This window comes from Xenopus laevis, chromosome 6L (assembly GCF_017654675.1).
Source record: "Xenopus laevis strain J_2021 chromosome 6L, Xenopus_laevis_v10.1, whole genome shotgun sequence".
NCBI classification, from domain to species: Eukaryota; Metazoa; Chordata; class Amphibia; order Anura; family Pipidae; genus Xenopus; species Xenopus laevis.
The window spans coordinates 104,790,468-104,817,971 of NC_054381.1; the positions used below are offsets into that span (position 1 = coordinate 104,790,468).

Below are 27,504 nucleotides of genomic sequence, written 5' to 3' on the forward strand. Positions count from 1 at the left end.
TAGTGATGCATGTTTATTTTGAGAGTGCTGCTTTTGAGATGGAGATGTAATCAGATGCGTTCGCTTGGCAAATTGCTAGCTTAATTATGTTTTGTTACCATCTTGGATTAACATACTGTGAGGTGAATGTTTTAGGAAAACATTTACACATTTTCACTGCTAAACAAAAATCATCTTCTAAGCTAATGCATTATTTATGTTACTAAAACAAATGTGAAAAAAAAAGCCTCTCAACACAACAACAATTTTCATAATATTTGCATTGTTAAGGCGGCAAAATTGTTCATTGTACTTTTTGCAGCAAATGCTTGGTGGAGAAAGAATACTCTGTAGGTTCACTTTCCATAATTCTCCAACTAAAGAATTCACCATTTGCTGTTTTACAGGTAATGATACACAGAAAAGCAGACATATGCCTTAAGACAGGAAGGCATGAGGGATACTCTTGTGACATTTCCTAAAACAGCTCAATTTGAGGAAAATGTTCCTTGGGCCTGGGAATGGATTTCATGTTTATGTATGCATATTTTTTCCAGCTTTAAAATAGTTACAGGTTTCTTGTCATTGAAATCGCTGTAGTGCCTAAAAATATGGCAAATTGCTATCATTTGTGTATGTATGGAGTCATTGGTTGGTTAACCGGAAACACAATCAATGTGAACTTCTGAGCAGTGGTCTGACCGTTGACCAGACAGTCAAATATCAATAAAATCAGCTGTGTCTGGGCAGCTTCATCTAGATACATTATGATAAATGGCTTGTTTTACCAATATTTTAATGAGATTATTTTAAACTCTTGATTCCATCTGTCCCCTTTTAATACAGCCATATATGAAAGGCCAATATTGCATCGCTAAGTATAATTTAATTTAGGTGGCTGTAGGATGTTTTCTAATTATGATTAAACCAGGCAGCATTTTAATTTCATATGTAGCTGGTATGAAAGCAAGGAGGGGGCAATACAAAAGTAGGGTAAGGTTTCTCCAGCTCAGTCTAATTTATTGTCCCTTTAAAGGAGAACTAAAGCTTAACCAAAGAAGTAGGCTAGAAATGTTGTACATTATGGGGCAGATTTATCAAAGGTTGAAGTGAATTTTCGAATTTCGAAGTAATTTTCGAGTACTGTCTCTTTAAAAAACTCCGACACTTCGCCACCTTAAACCTGCCGAATTGCTATGTTAGCCTATGGGGACCTCCTAGAATCTATAGCCAGTTTTGAGAAGTTGAAGGATTTTTTGGTAAAATCGTACGATCGTTCGATTCAAAGTAAGATCGTACGATCTTAAAAATCCTTTGACGTCGAATGTCGGACTACCCTATTCGATGGTCGAATTTCGACGTTTTTTTCACTTCAAAATCCGACCCTTGATAAATCTGCCCCTATGTTTTGGGGTTCTGTACCAACCCGAATCAACCATAGCCCTTTAGCCGTAAAGATCTGTGCCTCCAAAGGTGCCCCAGTAGCTCCCCATCTTCTTTTCGGCTGATTTATTACACATGCTCTGTGCTGCTGTCACTTAGTGAGCGTATGTCACAATATAAGACTGATTAGTAATCAATACAGATAATTACTACATGGCAGCTCAGAAACCAGTGCAACTAGCATCACAATTTAATAATCAGCCCTGTAGCATCAGCTTATATTACAGGCCAACCTCGCTTACTATTTGATAATTCACAATGATCCCTAAGCTTAGCTTCTCAACAGCTGCTCAGAGCCCACTGAGCATGTGAGTGTCACAGACACTTTCCAAGATGGTGACCCCCTGTGACAAGTTTGAAGTCCTGGATCATTGCTGCTATTGAGAAGCTGAAACTTTAGGTTAGTGCAATACGTTCAGTATATAAAATATGGCATTTTTAGCCATATTCATTTTTAGGGTTTAGTTCTACTTTAAAGACTATCACTAGAAATTAAAACACACAAAACTGGACACTCAGTCTCCAGCAAATGTACAGACAAATGCATACAGCTTACAAATTCAGTGGGAATATAGTGAACAAGTGTCTGCATCAAGGTTACAGTATATAAAATGTATTATGATTTCTTAATGCTATAAGACATACAAACCCCCACTGGTAAAAAAGGCACTAAGGTTATAACCCATTGCAACCAATATGGTGTTTGCTTTCAAACTGGTGACCAGTTATTGCACCTTGTTGATTGGTTGCTGCACCTGTGTTTGTTACATAGCCCCAAAATTGTTAAAAGGGTGGTTCACCTTTAAAGGAATAGTTCAGTGTGAAAATATAAACTGGGTAAATAGATAGGCTGTGCAAAATAAATAATATAGTTAGTTAGCCAAAAAATGTAATGTAGTTAGGCTGGAGTGACTGGATGTCTAACATAATAGCCAGAACACTACTTCCTGCTTTTCAGCTCTCTAACTCTGAGTTAGTCAGCGACTTGAAGGGGGGCCACATGGGACATAACTGTTCAATGAGTTTGCAATTGATCCTCAGCATTCAGCTCAGATTCAGAAGCAAACAGGTATGACCCATGTGGCCCCCCTCAAGTCACGGATTAGTTACTTCCTGGTAACCAATCAGTGGAGACCAAGAGAGTTGCAAAGCAGGAAGTAGTGTTCTGGCTAATTATGTTAGACATCCAGTCACTCCAGACTTTATACATTACATTTTTGCATAAATAACTATATTAGAAACATTTTCTTTTTGCACAGCCTATCTATTTACCCAGTTTTTATCTTTACACTGAACAATTCCTTTAAAGTATTTTATTATGTTCTAGAACGGCCAATTCTAAGCAAATTTTCAATTTCTTATAGTTTTGTAGTTATTTGTCTTTTTCTTCTGATTCGTTGCAGCTTTCAAATGGGCGTTGCTGTCCCCTTCTAAAAAAACAAATGCACTGTAAGGCTACAAATGTTTTGTTAATTTTTATTACTGATCCTTCTATTCAGAATCTCTCCTATTCATATTCCAGTCTCTTATTCAAATCAATGCATGGTTGCTAGGGTAATTTGGGCCCTAGTTACCAGATTGCTTAAAATGCAAATTGAAGAGCTGCTGAATACAAAGCTAAATAACTCAAAAACCTTCAATAATAAAAAATGAAAACATATTGCAAATTATCTCAGAATATCACTCTCTACATTGTACTAAAAGTTATCTCAAAGGTGAACAACCCCTTTAAATCACAACTCCAGATGGCCATTGATCTTCTCAAATTTACTGTAATGGAATGTGCATAATGGAAGTAGCTCTCTGCAGGTAAGCACCACCAAAACCAATCTCTAGCCACAATAAAAACAGATAAAGTGGTAAAAGAAAATATTGTTTATATACCTGATTAAATCACTTGGCTTTTTAAAGCTTTTTGGACAGAAATTGCAACAGTTGGCAAATTTAGGTTCTGTTTCCATTTCAGCTTGTTTATCTTTGATCTCACTTATTCTGTCTTTCTCTGCTGCAGACTGGACCAGCACCTTTTCAGATATCGTGGCTCCGTCTCTGGGTCGAATCTTTGCAAGTTCTGCCGTTTCCTCTTCGGTAAATGTTATGACTCCATGACGAGACTTGCGTGAGGCTGATCTTTCTGCGCTTTCATCTTCCGTCTCTAAACCCATAACTCCTAAGAACAAAAAAAAGTGCATAAAGAACAAGGTATTTTTGTGTTTGTATATTATTTGTGGTGACTATTTCCTGGTAATTTATTAGTAGTAGTAGACATTAGTAACCTAAGCTATATTTCAACTAGTCTTCTTCGATAATCTAGCATAGAAACATCTACCTAGTTTGTAGGGTCAATGGGGGTACCTGACAGTTAGTAGTTTGAAAGGATGTTGGAAAATAGCAGGAATACTTTTGAACTTGCAACGACAATAAGGACCACTATGAGTTAAATAGGACTTGTGCTGAACATATTTTTTTAAAAAAAATCTATGTATCTACTTCTCAAAAACATGGAATAGCTTCAGTTTCCCCACATTTAAGGCAATAGTGCTTTAAAGGTTGATAAAAGAAAAAAAGTATACGTTAACATCTTATAACCTGTACGCATCTGATTATTTAAAATAAACAATATGCCCCTTTTGTTGCATAAATGCTGCAATATGAGCAATGAACCATGTATCTCAATAATTACCCATCAATAAACTGGTTAAGTCATCTGAACTAAAGTCATCTGAGGCACATTTATCAACGGTCGAATTTCGAATTCATGTGGGTTTTAAAAAACGTCCCTAAACTCCCATAGATTCGGAATTAGACCAATCGAAATTTATTAAAAAAATCTAATGTTTGCATGAATGCAATCAACCCGAAAACTTTAGTCGAATTTTAAAAACTCATTTTTTTCTCTCTGAAACAACTCAAAATTCATCCGTGGACCTCTCCCGTCGACTTAAACAGCAATTCGGCAGGTTTTAAATGGCGAATAGTTGAATTTAAGTTCTTAATGGAATTTATTTAAAAACTCAAATCAAATTTGAATAACTATAAGAATAGAGAGGGGATGCACACTCAATAAAGAAAATAATACTTAGTAAGCAAAGGTGGTATTTTAAAAATTCTCTTTTATATAGTGTATAGCAAACAAATATACATCATACAAACTGGTATATTATGCACAACAGTATTAGCACAGATATATACATACACTATAGCCTTTGTCAAGGGGAATTCTAAATCAGATTTCCCCTTGACAAAGGCTGTAGTGCCAAAACATTGGGGTGTTCTCATTATTGGAAAGTGTATCTGTTCCCTGTGGTTAATCCCTTTTTGCCTTGATCTTGTAACTTGGTGGTATGTATATATCTGTGCAAATACTGTTGTGCATAATATACCAGTTTGTACTAAGTATTATTTTCTTTATTGAGTGTGCATCCCCTCTCTATTCTTATATATGGTTTTGGGTAACTGACTGTAGGGTTATCTGCACCACATATTTCTTAAAAAAGAGCTTTTTTCCCATTCTAATATTGGGAGTGCCCTCCATTAACTTATATTTGAACAAATTTGAATAACTCCCTAGTCGAATTTGACAGTTTTGACCATAAAAAAAAACTCGAAAATCGAATTTCGAATTCTCAATTCGATCCCCTTAGTGAAGCATTTCTGTTGTATGACATATAAAGATAATGCAGATTTTTATATTATCTCTTTTTTCACCAGCTGAAGAGTATTACAGTATATAGAGTAAAGGCCAATACCTATCTGTGCAGCCTGTCATTCTCATAAATGGAAACTGCCTGTTACCAATCGTGGCAGCTGGTTTCCTGGACAGTAAATACATATTTGCATGATTTGGAATGAAAACCAGTGGTGACAGGCAGTTTCTATAAATGGCAATGAAAGGCAGCATAGGGTGGTAACAGGAGCTTTGCAGCCAGCAAAATTATGCCAGCAGACATATTTTATGTGTGCCATTACCTTATGCAGTAGGAAAAGGTCTTACAGTAGGAAAATAATAAAATTAAATTACAGGGCAAGAAAAGGCAAAATTCATATGTGACATTTTAACTGCCACTGTTCTCAAAAAAGTAAAAAAAAAGCCTTTCTGGTCTATGTTTTCCATTTAAGTGACTGGAAATGCTCTGCCATATAAAAGATCTTGGAAGACCCACTTAGGAACGTTTGTTTTGTTATAGGGTGTAAACTATGTCCAGTATATGCATACCCTGGAGCACACACAATATAGTTAGTACAATGTGAGTGTTCATTGACGATGGGAGGAGGGGGTAAACGACAAGTGGATGGTGGGGAAACAAGGGCCCAGACACAAGAGGTATGGGCCTAGTGTCAACCATCCCCTCCTCGTTGTGCCCCAGGCATGAGCCTCTTCTGCCTACCCCAAGTTCCAAGTCAACAGCAATAAAGTAATAATGTATAGTAGTATTGTATTACAGGCTAATTATAGAGATGATTTTAAGAAATAAATAAACTGGAGAATACAGGCAGGTTTTACACTAAGGGGCAGATTTATCAAGAGTCGAATTGAAAATTCTAAATTCAAATTTTTTTATGGTCAAAATAAATAATTCGACTAGGGAGTTATCCAAATTCGATTTGAGTTTTTCAAAAAATTTGAATTTAATTTTCGAGATTTATCATACTCTGACCCCTTAAAGGGGTTGTTCACCTGCCAAACGTTTTTTTTGGGTCCGCGGTTATTCCCAAGAAATAAATACTTTTTTCAATTACTTTCCATTATTTATTTTTTTACTGTTTTTCCAAAAGTTTAAAGTTGAATGTTCGTGTCTCTGGTGTCAGGCAGCTCAGTAATTCAGGTGAAGAATCTAAACTGTTACAATTTTACAACATTGAGTTGTTACATTTCTCAGCAGCTTCTCTGGAGTATTAGCAACTATTGGATAAATTCTAACAGCTGCCTGTAATGAAACCCAGAGATTCTGCTCAGCAGGGACAAAGATAACAAATGTATCCCCTAAATGTATCAATTTATAATAGTTTACAGGGTCAGCGACCCCTCCCTCCCAGCGCTGCTTTAGAAGGTGAAAAATGACACTTTACACTTCAATATTAGAAAACGGTCACACATAGAAAATAGAAAGTAATTGGAAAAAGTCGTTATTTCTGGTGATCCATCTGAAAAAACTAGTTGTTTGAAGGTGAACAACCCCTTTAAGAACTCGAATTTGACTATTCACCACCTAAAACCTGCTGAATTACTGTTTAAGTCAATGGGAGACATCCAGGGATCAATTCTGAGTTGTTTGCAGCCTTCCTGTTTTTTTCAGAGAATAAACTTGAATTGAGTTTTTAAAACTCAAATCAAATTTGATTCAAGTTTTCGGGTCAATCCTATTCACTCAAGTTTAAAACATTTGATTTTAATAATACATTTCGATTGGTCGAAATTCGAGTTCATGGGAGTATTAAAAGACTCGCATGAATTCGAAATTCGACCCTTGATATATCTGCCCCTGATGGTGAAGGTAAATTGGGTTGTTTGTAGCTTTACAAAAATATATTTAGTAATATGGGGTAGGAGCCAGAAATCCAAAAAAAAATCCCATGAACTCAATATTATCTAGTTCTTTAGGAGATATTTCAAGAGAGTTATTTAATTATATTATTGCATTAAAGTGTCATGCCATGGAATTGGAAATTATTTACAGTGACAAAATTATCAGAACTTTCTAACAAGAAATACAGTGAGAATGGCATGCTTTTAGGTCTTGAAGAAACAATAGATTCCAAAAACTGTGACTGAATTCAGACTAAAGTTTAAACAAGGTAAAGTTACTTTAACTAACAGGTGCCTCCAGGTGAAAGCATGCTCACACATTTTATCTGAACGTGTCCTAGCCAATGTCACGGATTCAGAATTTTACTCTTTGTACTTGTTAAATGCTGCTTTTATAATTAAGCAATATAAATTCAAAACCACAGTGACTGATTCAAATCGGCAGCATGTCGAGCCTAGTGTTACAACACCAGATCTTAAAGTTGCCACTTAAAAATACAATTTTTTTTTAAAAAAGCAAGACCCTTCAATGTTCAGGAAATTAGAACGTCAGTGTATAAATGTTTTTCATTAACAAAATTAAACTGTAATTTTTTTGAATTTTGAATTTTCACAGCAGAACAAAATAACCCTGCCCAAAATAATATTGCAGCTCTGGTTTAAGGGCACTTACATAGGCGTTTTTTTTACGCTTTGGCTCAGGTTTGACACGCAAGTTTGAATGCGCCTAAATGCATTGGCTAACCAATTCCTTTATATTCAGCCTAGTTGTACTCATGAGTGTTCAGAGTTGCATTTTACTCCTTTTGCGTTCCATGACATTTTTTTAGAAGCAGCATGCTGCATTTTCTTGAGCTTGACGCCCGTTTAGAAACCATTGGAATAGAGGATTGTGTTTGGAACTGACAAAAACACCCCTTTAATTCCACACAAAGAATTTGGTTTGTATAACAATCAAGCTAATCTACTGTGGACATAGAGATCAAGAATTCATAATCTGAAAGGTAAACACATTTATACATACATCCTCTAGCATACGTTGTTCATGATAGGTAGGAAGATATTCACAAGGCTTAAATGCCACTGAATTTCAAATGGAAGTTTGGAAATGTCTCCCAGCATAGTCTGCAAATGAGGCTAAAATATGAGGCTAATTAAAAAATCCATAAACAATCACTACCACATTACTAATACGACTTTATTAGTTCTGATAGACTTACCAAACTATTACACATATATTTGTATTTAATATAAGAGCAAGCTTTAATTTATGATACTCTTGCTAACCTATAAAGCATACATTAGGATTTAATAAAAGGCCATTTGAAATGAATCACTCAAAAAAAACAAATAGGGTTGTGGAAGAGCACTTAGTAAATTATAAATGCAAACTGGGAATTCCTTATGACATGAAATATAGTTTACGGGGGTTATTTATCAAAGCTTGAGTTGTGTTTGTCTCAAAACAATTTTAGTTTTTCAAGGGTAGTTTCAGTAAAAACTCGAAATTTTCTTGATTAAAAAAACTTGAATTTTTCAAGTTTTATTATGCCCGGAAGCTGCAAAAAGCTTGAATCTGAATAAACACCAGCTAAAATCTGTCAAGGTCATGTAGAAGTCAATGGAAGAGGTCCCTTGAACCATTTGAATATGTTTTTTGACTTGATTTTCGGGTGTTTAACAGTGGTTTTTGCTCCATACTCGATAAATTCAAGCTATTCCAGTTCCTAAATGAGGCTTATTTTCTGTAAAGTGGTAGAGCTATCTAGCCCAAAAAATATTCCTTTCCCAGGGGCAAACAGAAAAACACAGCAGACTCAGTAGCCGTTAGGAGGCTCAGAATTATAGAGGGCCTATGGGGTTCATTACAACAACTAATGCAAGGCTTTTTTTTAGGTGAGGTTTGTTTACACAATATACAAAAGATGGCAAATCACAGAAGAGCCAATAGCAAACACTCTGCATTTCCATTACTGGTGTTAACATTCCTTTAACCACTAAACTGCCCGAGGCTACTTCATTGCTTTTGGGATTATAATTACCTTCCTCATTTGAAGCCACATCAGTGTCAGGAACAAGAGCAGGACCAATATTCTGATGCTTCTTCATGTGCTTTTTGCAGTGTACAGTTGTTCTAAAGGTTTCATCACAGAAAGGGCATTTGTAGGGTTTCATACTTATGTGCGTTGACATATGACGTGTCAGGCTTCCATTTGTAGTAAAGGCTGCATTGCAAATGTTGCAGGTGAATGCTTTAACTCCTACAAAGGGAGAGAGAAATGTGGGACGAAAATAACATTTTCAAAAATGGAAAACCATATTAGACATATTATAGGGATTGTAAGCCAACAAGTTACTGGATATTGCAAAATTGTATTTTTGTATAAAATATATCCTGTTTTGAGCAGCCTTTAATCATGTGTTTACGTTACCTAAAATAGTAAAGAAAGTGCAAAATGAATCACTCCTAATTAATAATGAGGTATATTACCTGTATGAGTCTTCTCATGTGACTTAAGGACCCCTGATGAAACAAAGCCTCTGCCACACATTGCACATTTATATGGCTTCTCCCCAGTATGCGAGCGAATGTGCTGCTTAAGATGGCTGGACTTTTTGAAACCTTTATTGCAATATTCACATCTAAAAAATAAAAAAAATATATTGTAGTTATTTCTTCATACAGAAAGAGGTTAAAATAGTGGGGCAGAAACTTTATCCGAATAAAGGTTTGGCAAAGGGGACTTTGTGCCAATTACATAACATTGGACCCCTTTCTTTGTGCACTGGATACCTGGAGCCTTAAAGGGGTGGTTCACCTTCAAACAACTAGTTGTTTTCAGATAGATAACTAGAAATAACGACTTTTTCAAATGACTATATTTTCTATGTGTGACAGTTTTTCTAATATTGAAGTGTAAAGTGTAATTTTTCACCTTCTGAAGCAGCTCTGAGGAGGGGGGGTCACCGACCCTGTAAACTGTTCTAAATGGATATATATAGTTGATACATTTCTTATCTCGGTCCCTGCTGAGCAGAATCTCTGGATTTCATTACAGGCAGCTTTTAGACTTGATACAATAGTTGTTAATACGGTTAAAACAGTTTAGAGTCTGCGCCTGAATTACTGAGCTGCCAGACTCAAACACCAGAGACACGAACATTCAACTTTGAACTTAGATTTTGCAAAAACAGTAAAAAATAAATAATGGAAAGTAATTGAAAAAGTCTTTATTTCTGGGGAACAATCTAAAAACAGAATCCAAAAATATATTCCAAATCATTCTCTCAAGGTTAAAAAATCACTCTTTATTCAGCATAAAAATTAAAAAGTAGGCATACAGAAAAATTGATGCTCCGCCTTACGCGTTTCGTGCCCACAGTCACTTATTCATATGAATAAGTGCCTTTCTTGAGAGAATGATTTGGAATATATTTTTGGATTTTGACTTAAGTGCCCTTTAGAGTTGGGGGCTATATTCCAGCATTTTTTGGCCCTTTCTTGACAGGCCTTCATAGATTGCAGCAGTTGACCAATAATTTAACAATCTAAAAACAACTGAATTGAAAAAAGTGTTTGGAAGGAGAACAACCCCTTTAAAAGAACAGTAACACCAAAAAATGAAGGAATGACAATATAATATACCGTTGCCCTGCACTGGTAAAACTGGTGTGTTTGCTTCAGAAATACTACTATATTTTATATAAACAAGCTTCTGTGTAGCCATGGGGGCAGCCTTTGAAAGCTGAAAAAGGAGAAAAGGCACAGGATATGCAGGAGATAACAGATAAGCTCTATATTATACAATGGGATTTCTCCAGAACATCTGTTATTTACTATGTATCCTGTGCTTGAATGACTGCCCCTATGACTACACATCAGCATGTTTATATAAACAATAGTTGTGTTTCTGAAGCAAATACACACATTTTACCAGTGCAGGGCAACAGTACATTATATTGTCATTCCTTTAAAAAACTTTAAAAAAAGTTAGCTGATGAGAGATTCATTTGCTCTCTCCTTGAAAAATTAGCTTCACCCTCTCACTAACCTGATAGATATGCAATACATTTTGGGAATTTTTACCAAATAAGCAAGGTTAATATCACAATCTATGCTGGCACAGAAAAGCACCAGTGGTGCCTGCTACTGCCTTGTTATCAATGGTAAATATATCAATGGCATCCACCTGTAACACAGGGCAGATATTAGCCCAAAAATGTGTAAGCAGGTGAACATTTATGGGCCAATACTCACCCCGTGTACACAGTGCCAGGAACATGCCTTTGTTGTCACTTACTACAGACACCCATTGGTGGAGAAAACACAAAGTGTGACATTAGCCTTGGCTTATCACAGTAAAGAAAGTGCTAGTACACATTAAAACTTCTTACTTGTTGGAGTGTTTGGTGCAAGCTGAAATCTCAGTGAAACCATGTAGTAAATCCAATCCAGCAGCACACCAGAATAGTGAAAAGCATTGTTTTATTGTGCCAAAAACAGTCAAGCCTGTTGTCAAAGGGCTAGTGGAAATCCTGAAAATCCTGAAAATTGCACTACAAAACACTGCCTAAATGACCTACAGTATTTATCATGCTTTAAAAAACACCAACATCATTGGTGATGTTGCCCATAGCAACCAATCAGATATTTGCTTTTATTTCTAACTTGTAGGTGACTGTTGAAATCTAATTGCGGATTGGTTTCCATGGGCAACATCACCGGTCATGTTTTCTCTGTTTTTTACAAAAATAGGTCCCTTAGTGTAATGACACATGGGGCTTTTCCAGATGTGTTTCCCCAATTATTGGTGGCAGTTTTTGGGCTTTTGGGTTAGTTAAATCTTGTCCCAAAAGTAAACGCATAAATAAATCAGCATTTGCTTTCTACTTTGTATTGTACTTTGTACTTTGGTATTTTGTTTTACTCGGTCAATATTTAGAATCAATAAATGAACCTTTATTTTCAGGCAGTTATAATACAATGATAGAATATAATTTATAAAATATATAATACAAGCAGTAGGCTGCACAAAATGTTACTGTTTTATTTTGCAAAGAATAAGAGCTACTAGCCTGTAAGCGCGTCTGCTTCTATCCTCTGTGGATTCCAAAAATGGTCCACTCTGGGTCTGCAGTTCAATTTCCTCATGTGTGCCTTCTTGAATTAAGCGAGCAGTCTAGCAAAAAAAAATAAAATGGAAAACTTAAAATGAAGAAATAGGTCATATGCGTTATTTTTATCAATCAGATTCAGTTATTCCAGATCAGTTATTCGTGCAGACAGACTTAAAAAAAAATATATATCTTACTAGGTAAGCAAGTAGTGAAGTTACTAAAGTCTGTTTTGTGCATCTCCCGGTACACATAATATAAACCTGCATTAAGGTGCATACATAAGCAACATTTACACAGTCAGGTTTTTATTTCATCAAAACAGATCTGATCACCAGAACTAAATGACCATTTAAAAAACCAAAAAACAAATTGCCATATTTAACTCTAGGTACCTGAGCTTTAATGGCTTACAAGCTATTGCTTTATAATCTACCTAAAATACAATTTAATGCTAATATAATGAGCATCAGATTCTAGCTCATAAGTATGTATTTCACTTTAGGTTAAATACACAGGGCAGAAGCCTGCTGATGCTTCTACGGGTCACAAACATCATCAGATGCTGACACACAGGTCATTCGTATCCTATGGTGAAATGAATGTATGCAGTTACATGCTAAAGACTTAGAGCAGGGATCCCCAACCTTTAGAACCCGTGAGCAACATTCAGAAGTAAAAGGAGTTGGGGAGCAGCACTAGCATGAAAAATGTTCCTGGGGTGCCAAATAAGGGCTGTGATTGGCCATTTGGTGGCCCCTATGTGGATTGTCAATCTACATTGAGGCTTGATTTGGCAGTACACCTGGTTTTTATCCAACCAAAACTTGCCCCCAAGCCTGGAATTCAAAAATAAGCACCTGCTTTGAGGCCACTGGGAGCAACATCCAAAGGGTTGGAGAGCAACATGTTGCTCGCGAGCTACTGGTTGGGGATCACTGACTTAGAGCTTGAGGAAACCTCTTTTTATTGTGTTTTTTTTTTAAAAACACATTTGTCCTAGTTTTTTAATGTCATATTTCCTCTCCTTCGTTTGCACGGTTGTAGTAGAGGCTAAAATTCTGGTTATCTGCAGGGGATTAAATATACACAAATGCAAGCCTACCCCTGATCTAGTAACCCACAGTAATGCATTAGATATGTGCTTTCATTTTTTCTCCAGTAGAGGAATAATAGCTAAGTTCTGATTGGTTGCATCAGCTTTTGGGGAAAGGCAAACTTTGACCATGTCCCAATTAATATGTCCATTAAAGTAGCTATTTGGGATTTTTCAAAGGAATGTTAAATAAGAGCATTACGCAGTGGCAGTGTGGACCAAGGGAAATATGATTTTTTTTACTGTACAAATGAAGGAGGATGGCACACATAACATAATTATTTGGGTATATTCCTGCACACTAGTGTTTTCATGTTATGATATCTATCAACATCAAATATATCTATTTGGTTTTCATTCAATTCAGGAAAGACAGTTTGAAAGCATAACATTATAAAGAAATGAAAGGAACCAAATGTGTGCCATGCCTCTGCAAGTCAGGCAGACAATTCTGCAAGATTCATGGGTAATATAGGATTGCGCATCACTGCTACAGGTCAAAGGTCAAAGGTGGAATGAAGAGGTAGAACTTCTTGCTGATACAAAGATCAGAAATGCAGTATTTGAAAGACCAGGAACACCAAACATAAAAGTTTGGCTTGACATACTGTTTATTCATGTCCTGCATACGTAAAGGCAATGGCGCAAGTGTTTTGCCAGCTGCATTTCTTTTCATTAACCCAAACATGCAGGACCAACTATTTTTCACAGGCCCTATGAGAATTGCACCAATACTTGTCAGGTTATTCTCTCTCAATGTTCTCAAAACATGTTTTCAACCTGTATGTTTGGGGTATTGAAAAACACAGCAGGCAAAAATGAGCAAATATTCCTAAAAAACAACTTATGTTTGAAGAGGAAGTCCTGTTTTTATTGTAGTTTGTTTGCTATCATCTGCTGTATCCAGCCATCTTTTTTATGTTGTCTAAAAGCTGTGGCACACACAGTATTATTATGGATACTAGCCCCAAAAGGCTTTACATTAACTTGAATAGGAAGTGTTGCAGATTGAGCTGCACCCGCTACTATTGTTTGAAAATGTGAGCTTGTTAATTTTTAGTGCTATTAGAAGATGCCAAACAACTTGAGTATGCACATTATATTTGGATATACCAGAGGCACGAAATGCTGTGCAGTTACTTACAACATTAATGGTGTCTGCAGTAGGCACTTCAAGAAGAGTGGGCTGTTGGAAACTGGTGGAAAGAGCCTGAGACTCCAAGGTGCTAGAATCCTGTAGCTGCTGCACAGCTGAAAACTGGGCTTGCTGGCTAAAGCCATCGGTCACAGTAAAGCCTAGGAAAAGACATGCAGGATGTTACGTTCAAATAGATTTTATCTACAAGATGGTTTAAATGTCTTGATAACTTGATTTAGAATACATAATTTGCGTGTAAATCACACATCTTTCAGTTAATAAAAAATGATCACGTTAGAACAAGGGACAAATTTTGTCTTGGGCTTAATTACATTACTACACGGACAAACAAATCAATGTAATAAGGAAGCATTTGTAATTATTATTTGTCTTTGTTTTCCTAGATTTCTTTTTTATGTTCAACTATTATTCCCTCCCCAAAAAAAGAGAATTTAAGGGACAAATTACATGCATTCAAATCAAAAATAAATTCTTAGTCATATCTGTGTTTACATTTTAGATTTTCAGGTTTACTGTTTAGGGGTGCACAATATTAGGTAAGTCTCTGGAGGCACCTGAAGAATTATATAGCCAGTGAGACAATGAGACACACTGCATCTTGTATTTAGTAAACAAACTGATCCCTAAAGCTACTAGACAAAAAAAGGTTAACTTATTTTCTGATGTTCCTGTAGACTGCCGATAGCAACCTGGATTAAAGTGTAAAAGATTTAATTTGAGCAAAATTGTGTCAAAAACTACTGTGCAGTGAGGCAAAATTGCTGTTTTACTACTGTTTATACTTATATTTGTCTTCTACAAAATGTGGCAAAAAAAAAACACAGAAAAAAGGCACAAGTACCTTCTAAAACCATGAATAGTTGGAATTTATTAAAGAAAAAGCCTGTAAAAAGTTGCCAGAAGAAACTCGGCAAGTAAAATCTGGTTAAGTTGTACAACTTTATTTTCCCAGTTAACAAAAACATTACAGTTTTTTGGCTTCATTTTAAAATGAAAGGAACAATGTGATTCTGACCAGTGTGCAACATCCTTGACTATTTGTTTTGAGTTATTTCTTAAGCCATAAGCTGAAAAACTTGAAAAAAACATGAAAAGTCGCTCATATTTTGTCCAAGTTCTGTTTTTTTTCAATGATTACAGGATATTCTCTAAAACAAATATTGGAAAATCAGTCCCCCAGACTTAGAGTGGGTTGCTGTGGCAACCCATGGTTAAAATTGCAAACATAATGCATCACTGTAGCTCAAGGAAAAGAACAGTAGCTACTATTTATTGTATTTATCTCTTCTGATCACCTGGGGCAAAAGTGGTTTCAGGCCTACCTTGTGAAAGTCCTTGCTGATCATATGATTGTGGCGGCAATTCTGTAGGCTCGTACTGGTTGATGTTTTCCTGTAAGGCATGCTGGGAAGTAACAAATCTGTCTGCAAAAACAAATTTAAGATTTATTGTGATACGGCTTCACACAGTTTCCCAGGGAACTGAAAACAGGCACACAGTTACACAGTCCAGACACATAGGGGCCGATTCACTAAGGGTCGAATTTCGAAGTTAAAAATACTTCGAAATTCGACCCTCGGATTGAAATCCTTCGACTTCGAATATCGAAGTCGAAGGATTTAGCGCTAATCCTTCGATCGATCGATCGAAGGATTTTTCGAACGAACGATTAAATCCTTCGAATCGAACGATTCGAAGGATTTGAATCCAACGATCGAACGAAAATCCTTCGATCAAAAAAAGGTTAGCAAGCCTATGGGGACCTTCCCCATAGGCTAACATTGACTTCGGTAGGTTTTACCTGCCGAAGTAGGGGGTCGAAGTTTTTTTTAAAGGGCAAGTATTCGACTATCGAATGGTCGAATAGTCGAACGATTTTTCGTTCGATTCGTTCGATTTCGTTCGAATTCGAACGAATTTAACCAATTCGATGGTCGAAGTACCAAAAAAATACTTCGAAATTCGAAGTATTTTTCATTCGAATCCTTCACTCGAGCTTAGTGAATCTGCCCCATAGAGTTACTGCACTAAATGCCAACTCAAATGTATAGATTTAATTTTATTATTTGTGAGATTAATACAATTGCAATCTTTGATGGTGAAATTATCTTCATTTTGAGTCTGTGGTGGCAGTTTTGCCTTAATTTAAGTTATAATTTGACATTACATAGTCTGTTGTTTCCGATAAGATCTCAGTCTGCTGGTTGTGGATGGTTGCATACACATGGTCATTTCTGTTCATTGTGTAGTATGCCACATTCTGCACCATTTCTGTAGGTGTGTGACAAATGCAGGGAGAACACTTCCTACTGTTGCAACAACTTAGACTCAGAGAGTCTTAGGGGGTTATTTACTAAAACCCAAATTTATCTCATAGTTTTATTAAACCAAGCTCGACCAAATCCCCATCCACGATTTAATCTTATTTATCAGTAAAATAACTCGGAAAAGCTGGGTTGGGAAAAAACTCTATACAATTGAGCAAAAATCCAGATTGTACGAATTTTTCAGATTTGACCCCCAAATCACTCGATTTTTTCGAGCTATTGTCCTGAAAACCCTGAATTTTTCAGATTATCAGACAAAACCCAGCGCAGATCACAGTACAGGTATAGGATCCATTATCCGGAAACCTGATATCCAGAAAGCTCCGAATTACGCAATGGCTGTCTCCCATAGACTCCATTTCAACTAAATAATCCAAATTTTTAAAAATGATTTCCTTTTTCTCTGTAATAATAAAACAGTAGCTTGTACTTGATTCCAATTAAGATATAATTAATCCTTATTGGAAGCAAAGCCAGCCTTTTGGGTTTATTTAATGTTTAAATTAATTTCTAGTAGATTTAAGGCATGAAGACCCAAATTACGGAAAGATCCGTTACCTGGAAAACCCCCGGTCCCGAGCATTCTGGATAACAGGTCCCATACCTGTATTTTCAATTTGTAAAAGGGACCTCTCCCATTGACTTATACTTGACAGTCGTGAGAACGCGGATTTTGACTTTTTGCAGCTTCGGGGTATAATAAATCTCGAAAACAAAAAAGTTTTTTCCTATAAAAAAGTTTTTGCCCAAAAAAACCTTGACCAGAAAAAAACGAGTTTAGTAAATAACCCCCTTAATGTTGGACAAATAACAAAGCATGCCACCTAGAGGCACCTGCATTTGCTATACATAACCAATTTGTCAGCAACAGAAAATAAACCACTTGCGATAGATTTTCATGAACACAATGGAAGATGTCACAAATGCATAGGGCTCATATGTGAATGTAGCATTTAGTAACATGCTTATGTACAATGCCTGTATGCACAGGATATCTGCTAACCTTCATCAGTCTCTAAGGTCTGCTCAGTCAAAGTCTGCCCCAAAGCAGATGAGACAGTGTCCAAAACTGGCTGCGGGCTCAGCTGTAAAATAGCTTCTGGTTGTCTGGCAACACTGCTTGATTGATGCAGTCCATCTCCTGCCATTTCCACTTGTATCTGATTAGAAACATGTATCTGATCTGCTGGTGTTTCTTCTGAAGCTGCTGGCTGGTGCTGATGGAGCTGACTGGCAACTTCATATCTGTAAGAAGAAAGTGTGTGCAAATACAGCTTTATTCTGGAAATATGATAAATATGTAACATGTTGTACTTGCTTTAATGCCATGATTACCATTTACCAACACAGAACCAATTACTTTGGTCTATTAATGCATTACAGATACATTTATGTATTATGTAGAAAGTGATATTCTGATCCAAATTGCAATTGTTTTTTATTATATGTGGTTTTTGTGTTATTCAGCTTTTTAATCAACACTTGTCCAGTCTGCTATTTTGGCAATCTGGTTGCTAGGGTGCAAATGACCATAGCAACCATGCATTGATTTGCACGAGAGACTGGTGGTATATGAATAGGAGAGGCCCTGAATAGCAAGATGAGTAAGGAAAAAGTAGCAATAACAATATTAACAATTTATTATTATTATTATTAACATGTATTTATATAGCGCCAACATATTGCGTAGCACTGTAAAGTAACTGTGATTATACAACTACATCACATGAATTACATACATAGAATATATGGAGTAACAAACATCACAATCAATACAGGTACAAAGAGGTGAGGAAGGCCCTATGCATAGGCATACAGTCTAAAGGGAAGGGAGTAATACACAAGGTGTGGGAGTGGGCAAGATCGAAGTAAGTGGGTGAGAAATGTGGTGTTGTATGTGGTGTTGCGTTTGGTAGTTAAGCAGAGTGAGGGTAGGCTTCTCGAAAGAAGTGCGTTTTCAGAGATTTTTTGAAAGCAGAAAGGTTGGGAGAAAGTCGGACAGATCGTGGGAGAGCGTTCCAGAGGAGGGGTGCAGCCCTTCCAAAGTCTTGAATGCGAGCATGTGAGGAGGTAATGAGAGAAGAGTTGAGTAGCAGGTCAGTAGAGGAGCGAAGTAAGCGAGTGGGTGAGTATATAGAGATGAGTTCAGAGATGTAGGGTGGAGCAGAGTTGTGAAGTGCTTTGAAAGTCAGTGTCATTAATTTGAATTTGATTCTGAAAGGCAACGGAAGCCAGTGCAGGGATTGACAGAATGGCGAGGCAGAGGATGAGCGGTTGCTGAGGTGTATGAGCCTCGCAGCAGTGTTCATTATGGACTGGAGAGGTGACAGTCTCTGGAGGGGGAGGCCAATTAAAAGAGAGTTACAGTAGTGTAGACGCGATATGATGAGAGAGTGAATAAGAATTTTGGCAGCGTCTTGGGTGATAAATGATCGTATTTTGGATATGTTCCTTAGGTGGAAGTGACATGATTTAATAAGTGACTGGATATGAGGAGTGAATGACAGGGCAGAATCTAGGATAACCCCAAGGCACCGGGCCTGGGGAGAGGGGGTGATAGTGGAATTGTTAACTATGATGGATACTTCGGGGATGCTACTGGTGTTTCTTGGAGGAAAGAGAAGGAGGAAAGAGAACCATTTTCAGTTTTAGAGAGGTTTAATTTAAGGTAGCGTTGCGACATCCAGGTAGAGATAGCGGACAGGCAGGAGGAGACGCGAGTTAGGAGTTCTGGGTTGAGATCAGGAGATGAGAGATAGATTTGAGTATCGTCAGCATAGAGGTGGTAGTGGAAACCATACGAATTTATTAATTTGCCAAGGGAGGAAGTATAGAGGGAGAATAGTAATGGTCCCAGGACAGAGCCTTGACGAACTCCAACAGAAAGAGGTAGGGGAGAAGATGATACTTGTAGGAGACACTGAAGGAACGATTGGTGATGTAAGAAGAGAACCAGGACAGGGCTGTGTCACGAAGGCCAAGCGACTGGAGGGACTGGAGTAGGAGAGGGTGATCTACAGTGTCAAATGCGGCTGAGAGGTCAAGCAGTATTAGTAGTGAGAAATGATTGTTGGCTTTAGCGGTTAAAAGGTCATTAGTTAGTCGAGTCAGGGCAGTTTCCGTGGAGTGTTGTGGCTTAAAACCAGATTGTAGGGGGTCCAGCAGGTTATTGTCAGAGAGGAATGAGGTAAGTCGGTTGTAGACTAGGCGCTCAAGTAGTTTAGAGATGAAAGGTAGCAGAGAGATAGGTCGGAGGTTGTCAAGATTGGAGGGATAAAGAGAGGGTTTTTTCAGAATGGGGGTGACAAGAGCATGTTTTAGTTGAGAAGGAAACAGTCCAGTTGAGAGCGAAAGATTAAATAGGTGAGTTAAGGCTTTGATTAGACAAGGATTGGTATTGCGGAGAAGTTTCGAGGGAATTGGATCAAGCGGGCAGGTGGTAAGGTGAGAAGAGGCCAGAAGCTTTGAGACTTTTGCATCCTTAAAGAGCATTTGTTTTTTAAGATGGGTCAAGGAATTGAAAGCTGGAAATAATGAAGAAGGCAAATAATTAAAAAACTATTTTTAAAAAAATGAAGACCAGTTGAAAAGTTGCTTAGATTTAGCCAATGTATAACATACTAAAAGTTAACTTAAAGGTGAACCACCCCTTTAACAATGGAAAGATGCTACTGGGACACATTTTGCGAACAAACTTTCAGATTTAACTGTTGCATGTGAAACATAAGCATATCAAAACACCCTCAGATTCTAGAGCAAATCATGTACAAACACCCTCAGATTCCACTTTCCACTCTAGTACAATGCTGAGAATAAGATTAATTAGCTGCATATATGGCAAATTAGACCAAAAAGCATAGCTAGTGGGTCAAACAGGATTGTTATACAAGTTGCTTTTGCTCTCAATACAATACATTTACATATAATTAGGAGTTCTTAATGCATCAGAAAAAAATGGAGCAAAATATAACTTTAATCTTCTACAGCAATGACCCATGAGGAACACATAAAAAGCTCAAGGTCAAACATCATTAGCATAAATATTACTTACTGGCCTTATACCAAATCATTTTAGGTTTGTATCACCCCTTTAAGTGGTGGAAATGGACTACATAGAACATGTCATAAAATGGATAGGTTGGACACAGACTAGAGGTATTTTACAGCAGTGATTTACTGATCTCTATTTGGTAGAATTTTTACGCTTAATATTTCATTTAAATAGGGGTGATGCCAAGGAGATGTATGTTTGGGCTAAGAGTAATCATACAGCAGTTTATGCACAAATAGCACAACTAAAAATTAGAACTAACCCTTTGGACCTTGACTTTCAGCAAAATGTATACGTTGCATTTCTAGATTAGAATCCTGACCATATAATATGTTCAGAAATTCCACTACTGTCTTCACAGTTCCAAAGTCATTATTTGAGAGACTTTCTTTCATTTTCCTAAATAACAATCTTCAAACTGGTTCTGACTTAGCCTTATCATTTGAATGAAGTTGACAAATTACTTACATTCACATAGCCAAAGTGACATGACTTTGAAATGGTATGAAAAAACATCAGACATTTCTTCCATATAGCTATTACTGAAACCTGTATCAGGGCTGATTTCTGAGGTTCGGTAATTCTTGGTATTACAGCAATTTTTACATAAACATAATCATAGCTTCAAATAAACTGGCTGTTACACTCCATTATAAAAAATAACACTATTAAAATGCATATACTGTATATTTGTGGCACAAATCTTACAGAACACCAACATGTTTCTATCAGCATTAGTTTGCTATTAGCTTAAGTGCCAAACACATACCAGTGTTTATAGTCAAGTACAGCACAGCAAAGCTGATTTCCAATTTCTGAAGCAATAAACCGCCTGACAGCACTTGTCGTTTGACAGCATCTTAAGGGTCTGGCCACAAAGCAGATTTGGGGGGATTAGTCGCCAGGTGACAAATCTCTTCTTTGCGGCGACTAATCTCCCCGATCTGCCTTCCTCTGCCTTCCGCCGGCTAAAATGAAAATCGCCTGGGGGCAGGCATTCGGAGCGCTTCATTTTCCGAAGTCGCCTGTAATTGCCTCACAAGGAAACTTCGGGGCGACTTCGGAAAACGATGCGCTCCAAGTGCCTGCCCCCAGGCGATTTTCATTTTAGCCGGCGGAAGGCAGGGGAAGGCAGTTCAGGGAGATTAGTCACCACGAAGAAGAGGAGATTTGTCACCTGGTGACTAATCTCCCCGAATCTGCCCGTGTGGCCAGACCCTAAAACCAGCAATCTGCTAATACTATATATACCTTTCCCCGCTTTGAATATTGTTGTCTTCAGTGTTATACTACTGCTATACTACTGTCAAAACAAAATAAAACAAAATGCAACCTAAAACTTTTGCCTACAACTGGGATTAATGAATAGTGTGGTAGGGTGCAAAGTGCCATGTTTTCACCCTTTGGACACTGGCCCACTATTACAACCCACAAGATCTCTGGGTTCAGCATCGCTGTATTCACAAGGGGGCAGGCTAGAGAAGGTTTGCAGATATCCCCACTTCTGTCCCCTAACTGTGTGTCATTTAGACATGCAAGTTAGGGAGCATCTGTGGTGCAGGGTACAAAGGAGCCCTATAAAGCCCCTGCTATGCTCTGTACCTCCCACTGGATTTTAATCTACTGAGATGCAGAGTGCAGGTATGCCCCAGATACAAGTGATTTTGTTAAAGGGACAGTTCAGTGTGAAAATAAAAACTGTGTAAATAGATAGGCTGTGCAAAATAAAAAATGTTCCTAATATAGTTAGTTAGGCAAAAATGTAGGAATGGATAGAAAGTGGGTGGACTCTAATCTCACATTTTGATAAATCTGCCCCTATGGGGTGCAAAATCAGCAATAATAAATTAGACCCTTGGAATCTCTTGTGACTGGAATGTATACTGGAATTTTGAGTTAATTCATTAAGTGGGGTCATCTAAAGTGCATTAGGTATAGACCAATGAGCAAGCCGTTTTTTCTTTTGCATAGCTTCACTGAATAGTGGAGTATGGCGGATGCAGATGAGCATGGTTAAACTATTAAAGTGTTGTGCACACTGCAGAGGAGGTAGTAGACTGATCTAAAAATGTTTTTAAATCAGTAACATTGGGAGGTATACGTTTGTAACTGAGATAATTAGGGTGTACTGTTATCAAAACAAAGGCAGCCTTGCTTTATTCTCAGTACTTTCATATTTTTACAGCACAGATGTGTTGGTATGGTAGAAATTATTATCTTACTATACTAATTGCATGACAAATAATTACCTGTGGGTTTTCATATGTTTTTTGCAGTTTAGAGAAGTTTTAAAGGTTTTCTGACAATATGGACACATATAAGGTCGTAAATCATTATGAATACACATGTGGCGACGAAGACTTCCACCTGTGGTGAAGGCTCCATTACATACAAGACACTTGTAATCTCTTAATCCAGTGTGTGTTCGGATATGAGCTTTAAGAACACCAGACGATGCAAAACCTCTTCCACATTGTGTACACTTAAATGGCTTTTCACCGGTATGGGATCTAAATAGAGAAGGAAAGATACTGCATCAATATCAATTTCTATGCATTCTTCCTTGTAAGGTCCTCAAACAAAAAATGTATCTCTTCAGCTTTTAGTTTATTTCAATGCATATGGTCCCAATGCACAAAGCACTTTCCACAATTTGTTTTTGGTGAATCTCTCTTGATGATGCTAAGGCATGAATAGAGTGGCACCCTGTCCATAGAAGTGTTGCATGCCAATACACTAACAGGGTCACAAAATACTTAACAGAATTAAAAGATGGCACGCAAACTTATGCAGCTGCCAGATCTGAAATTCCAACCTGCTCCAGTTGGATGCAGGGCTGGAACTAAATGTAAGCAGCAAAGGAAGCTCCCAAGTGTGCCACCATTTTTTATTTATTATCCAAATTAAGGGAACTAACAATAACAGTTTTTTTCTCCTCCCTTTTTGAGTAAACTGGTCTGTATCTGCCACTCTTCGCCTGGCCCCTGGAAGCCAAATCTCTTTGGCCTAGTTCTATACAAGAAGATATTCATTCACATTTTAAAAAAGGCATTTTGATGGTACAGTAGAACCCCCATTTTATGTTTTTCAGGGAACCAGAAAAAATGGGGTAAAATCCAGGAAAATGAAAATCAGGGACATGCATTATGCATAATATAAAGGTGGGACCATAAAACAACAATGTAAAATGAATGACAACTTTAAATCAGGGGATGTTATGAGGTTCCACTGTACTTTATAATAATAAGAAAAATAAATACCTTTTGCTAAATTTATATAATCCAAGCAAATCTGAAGCAAAAGACTGCTTCAGTTTTCTGGAAGATTCAATGCTCTTGGGGGAAAAAAAGCCTTTAATACTCAAAGCTGCTGCTTTTAACATTTGTTATGCCGAAATTCCAAACAACACAGTTGGAAATGAACTGCACTTCCTGTAGAGGTGAACTTTACCAAAACATTTATCTTGGTCAAATTGACTCCAACACTCTAGAAGTGGCAGATCAATGCAATATGTAACGGTTATACTAAGTATCTCTACAAAATTGAGCACAATGGGGAATTTATGTGTTGAGTAAAAAAATCAGAATAAAGACATTTTTATTAACTTTATGTTCAGTATTTAACGGCTGGGTTGCTTTTATTACCTTATGTGTTGTTTAAGGTGACAGGACTTCTTATAAGCTCGGTGGCAGTAATAGCACTTATATGGTCTGTCAACTTCATGGGTATAGCTGTTAATGAAATAGCTCTGGAAGAATTGGCTATTCCGAGGAATCGGCTGAATAAGACCTGTATTAAAAAAACAAATATAATGAAACAATATGTTAAAAGCAATATATTCAGTGATGCATTTACAATGCAAAATTAAATTGCTTAAATAAAGATCTGTGCAATTACATATTATGCAAATTACTTGTTGAAATTGCAATAAAAACAAGATTATAATATGTACATAAGACATGTAACTACTAAACTTGTGGCTTTATCTAGCTTTCCTGTTACATTACAGAATTTATTGGTCGTATAGTTAAGCCAATTACAGGTATGGGACCTGTTATCCAGAATGCTTGGGACATGGGGTTTGCTGGATAAGGGATCCTTCTGTAATTTGGATATCTATACATTAAATTTACTATAAAATCATTTAAACATTAATAAACGCAATGGGATTGTTTTCTTCCAATGAGGATTAATTATATCTTAGCTGTGAAAAAGTACAAGGTACTGTTTTATTATTAGATGAAAAGGCAATCATTTGAATTATTTCATTATAATGGAGTCTAGGGGAGATGGCCTTAATGTAATTCGGAGCTTTCTGGATAGCAGGTTTCCAGATAACAGATCCTACACCTGTACTTAAAACATAATGCTTCTGTGTAGCATTTAAAATAATTAATTCAAGACTACACCTTGGAACTCTTGCCTATATGGAAAATACCTACTCATAAGCAATCAATACAAGCCTATTTCTCTTTAAGCAAAGCTTTTAATGGTGTTTAATTTTCAGAGTCTTGTCTGTATTGAGAATGTTCACATGTTGCATCACTACAGTTTTTAGCTCAAAATGTTTTGACATATATTTTCTAGTCTTTCTTGTTTCAAAAGAAAATCCAGTAAATGACAGGAAATCCATATGCTACTTGCAGCACCTACAGAACACATCTGCCATGTCACAATAAAAAAGAAAAAAAGCAATTTTAACAATGATGTTGTGGTTCATCTACAGGGACTGGCAAATTCTGGCCTAGAAGCCTAAAGGATGTTACCGTTACACACAGATGACATTGGGTTTTATCTTTATTTTATAAAGCATAATCACTTCTCACCAAGGTCTGTGATAAGAATTGGTTCTTGCAATGGAATCTCTGAGACTGGAACATTGCTCTTTCCAACACGAACTTTGCCAGGCTTTCGCTGTTGTCGTAACTTTCTAAGTTCACACTGTTTAAAGTGGGAGGCAATATGTGTCTTCCTATGTCCTGAAGTACGAAACTTTTTGTCACAATGTGGACAAGCAAATGGTCGGACACCTAGAGATATGATACATAAAATGCAATAATAAAACAACCCATTTTATTCAATAGAGAGCATTGGTGTTGAGTAATGTATATTATACGTGATGATCTTCCCAGACCCATTGGTTCACTGCATAAAAAGCACTTTTGTTTCACTGTTATCAATACCAGTATATAAAAGAAAAAAAACAATTGCACTCACAGGACTTATATAGTGCATGGCATCACTATTTTCACAGTATGCACCTTGTGTAACATGCAGTACTGCTGAATTTGAGTACTTACCTTGGTTATTGAATAACTGGTGATAGCAGCAGTTTCAGAACTAAACTTACCATTTAGCAAGCAAAGAGGTACTGGTACATAAATCCAGTGACATAACTGCTGTCATCCTCAGGTAGCTTACAGCAACTAACTGCACTACAAAGTACAATGAGGCTTTCATCACTCATCGTATGTTAGATGCAGTGCTGGCTGTAGACTGGGTGGTAATGTTGGGAAATAATTGGGTTCGACAGAAAGGGTACACAAGCTGGTATGGCCACTGGCAAGTGACTGCCAAAAAGGCATGATGAACTAATGTTTTAACTTGCATAAAAGCATCTCATTTAGCCTTGGCTTTAATCTACTGCTGAACTTAAAATATGTTGAGAAAAAAATGACGATTGTTGAAAAGCACACTGCATATTACAGGTGAATTGCTTTGATCGTAAAGAATCTATGTTACAGAAGGAGAATACAATTTTATAATATAGACTTGAAATATAAGATTCATGTAATAAAAATATGTTCATTTTCAATATATTCTATAATAAAAATATGTTCATTTTGGAGTTTTTCTGTTATTTTATGAAGCTGAAGAGCAGAGAAAAAAAAATTGCGTAATGTCTTAATCTGCTTGTTTTAGTAATGTTCAACTATGCTATATCTGCAACAAAAAGTGGGATTATGTATGCTTTTGCTGTGAAATTCTATAAATTGCTTGGAAATGTGTTCAACTTCCACCTGTGAGACAAGAGGCAGCAATAGAAAAGAGATGAACATATAGTCACACGTCCTTCATTTGCTTGTGTCTCAGTTGCTGCATCATGCAAAACCTGGTCTAGGTATGGGTTCCCATGTATGGAGAATATATATCACCTTAAAAGCAACATAATATTCAACTGCATATTCACAAACAAGAGCATGGTAAAGTTAGTCGCTATACTGTGGGCTTGATGTTGCATGATATCTTTACCAGACGCAGAACGCTGACACATTTTCTTAAGGACAATTTAAGACAAAATAGTAATACAAATATAAAACTATGTCTACTTTGGTTTGGCTAAATGTTCCCACTTAAATTGTATCCTGCTGAAATTTAAAGAAATTCAGACAAGTCTGCTCTTTGGGCTAGTGAATGTTCAAGATCAGTTCATATAGCTTTGTTTTACAGATTCATTACATGCACACCAGTCATAATCTCGGTTTCTGTAAAAAGAACTTTCAGTTAAAGGGATGAAAATACTCTTGCACTTCTCTAAAATAAATACATAAAACTTGCTGTTCTGCTTCATTCTGAGCATCATGTATCTCAAAAGATCTGCAACTGTACATTTTTCTGTACTGTTTCCCCATACTCCTTTGGATTTGTATACTTGTTAACTTGAAAAGTATGTGTAGGGGCAGAGCCCAGTAATAATCCAACACTATCTATTATGATCTTATGCTTCAGCAGCAAGTAAAGCAAATAAGCTAGCTAGGAGATAATATTGCTTTAAGTACCTGAGTAACTAACAACACTTCAATGCTT

At 36.8% G+C, this 27,504-nt stretch overlaps 1 protein-coding gene across 3 annotated transcripts in view; it reads right to left on the reverse strand.

Annotated features, from left to right (window-relative positions):
• znf236.L (zinc finger protein 236 L homeolog) overlaps positions 1-27,504 on the reverse strand; it is an 81,234-nt gene that overhangs the window by 22,656 nt on the left and 31,074 nt on the right. For all 3 annotated transcript variants that reach the window (XM_018267842.2, XM_018267843.2, XM_041566347.1), the window contains 10 exons: positions 25,524-25,727; positions 24,342-24,486; positions 22,947-23,207; positions 17,650-17,891; positions 15,642-15,743; positions 14,305-14,456; positions 12,026-12,129; positions 9,441-9,592; positions 8,992-9,210; positions 3,307-3,592 (listed from right to left, as the gene is read on the reverse strand). In XM_018267842.2, the coding sequence (XP_018123331.1) occupies positions 3,307-3,592; positions 8,992-9,210; positions 9,441-9,592; positions 12,026-12,129; positions 14,305-14,456; positions 15,642-15,743; positions 17,650-17,891; positions 22,947-23,207; positions 24,342-24,486; positions 25,524-25,727 (1,867 nt within the window). The remainder of the gene's footprint in view (positions 1-3,306; positions 3,593-8,991; positions 9,211-9,440; positions 9,593-12,025; positions 12,130-14,304; positions 14,457-15,641; positions 15,744-17,649; positions 17,892-22,946; positions 23,208-24,341; positions 24,487-25,523; positions 25,728-27,504) is intronic.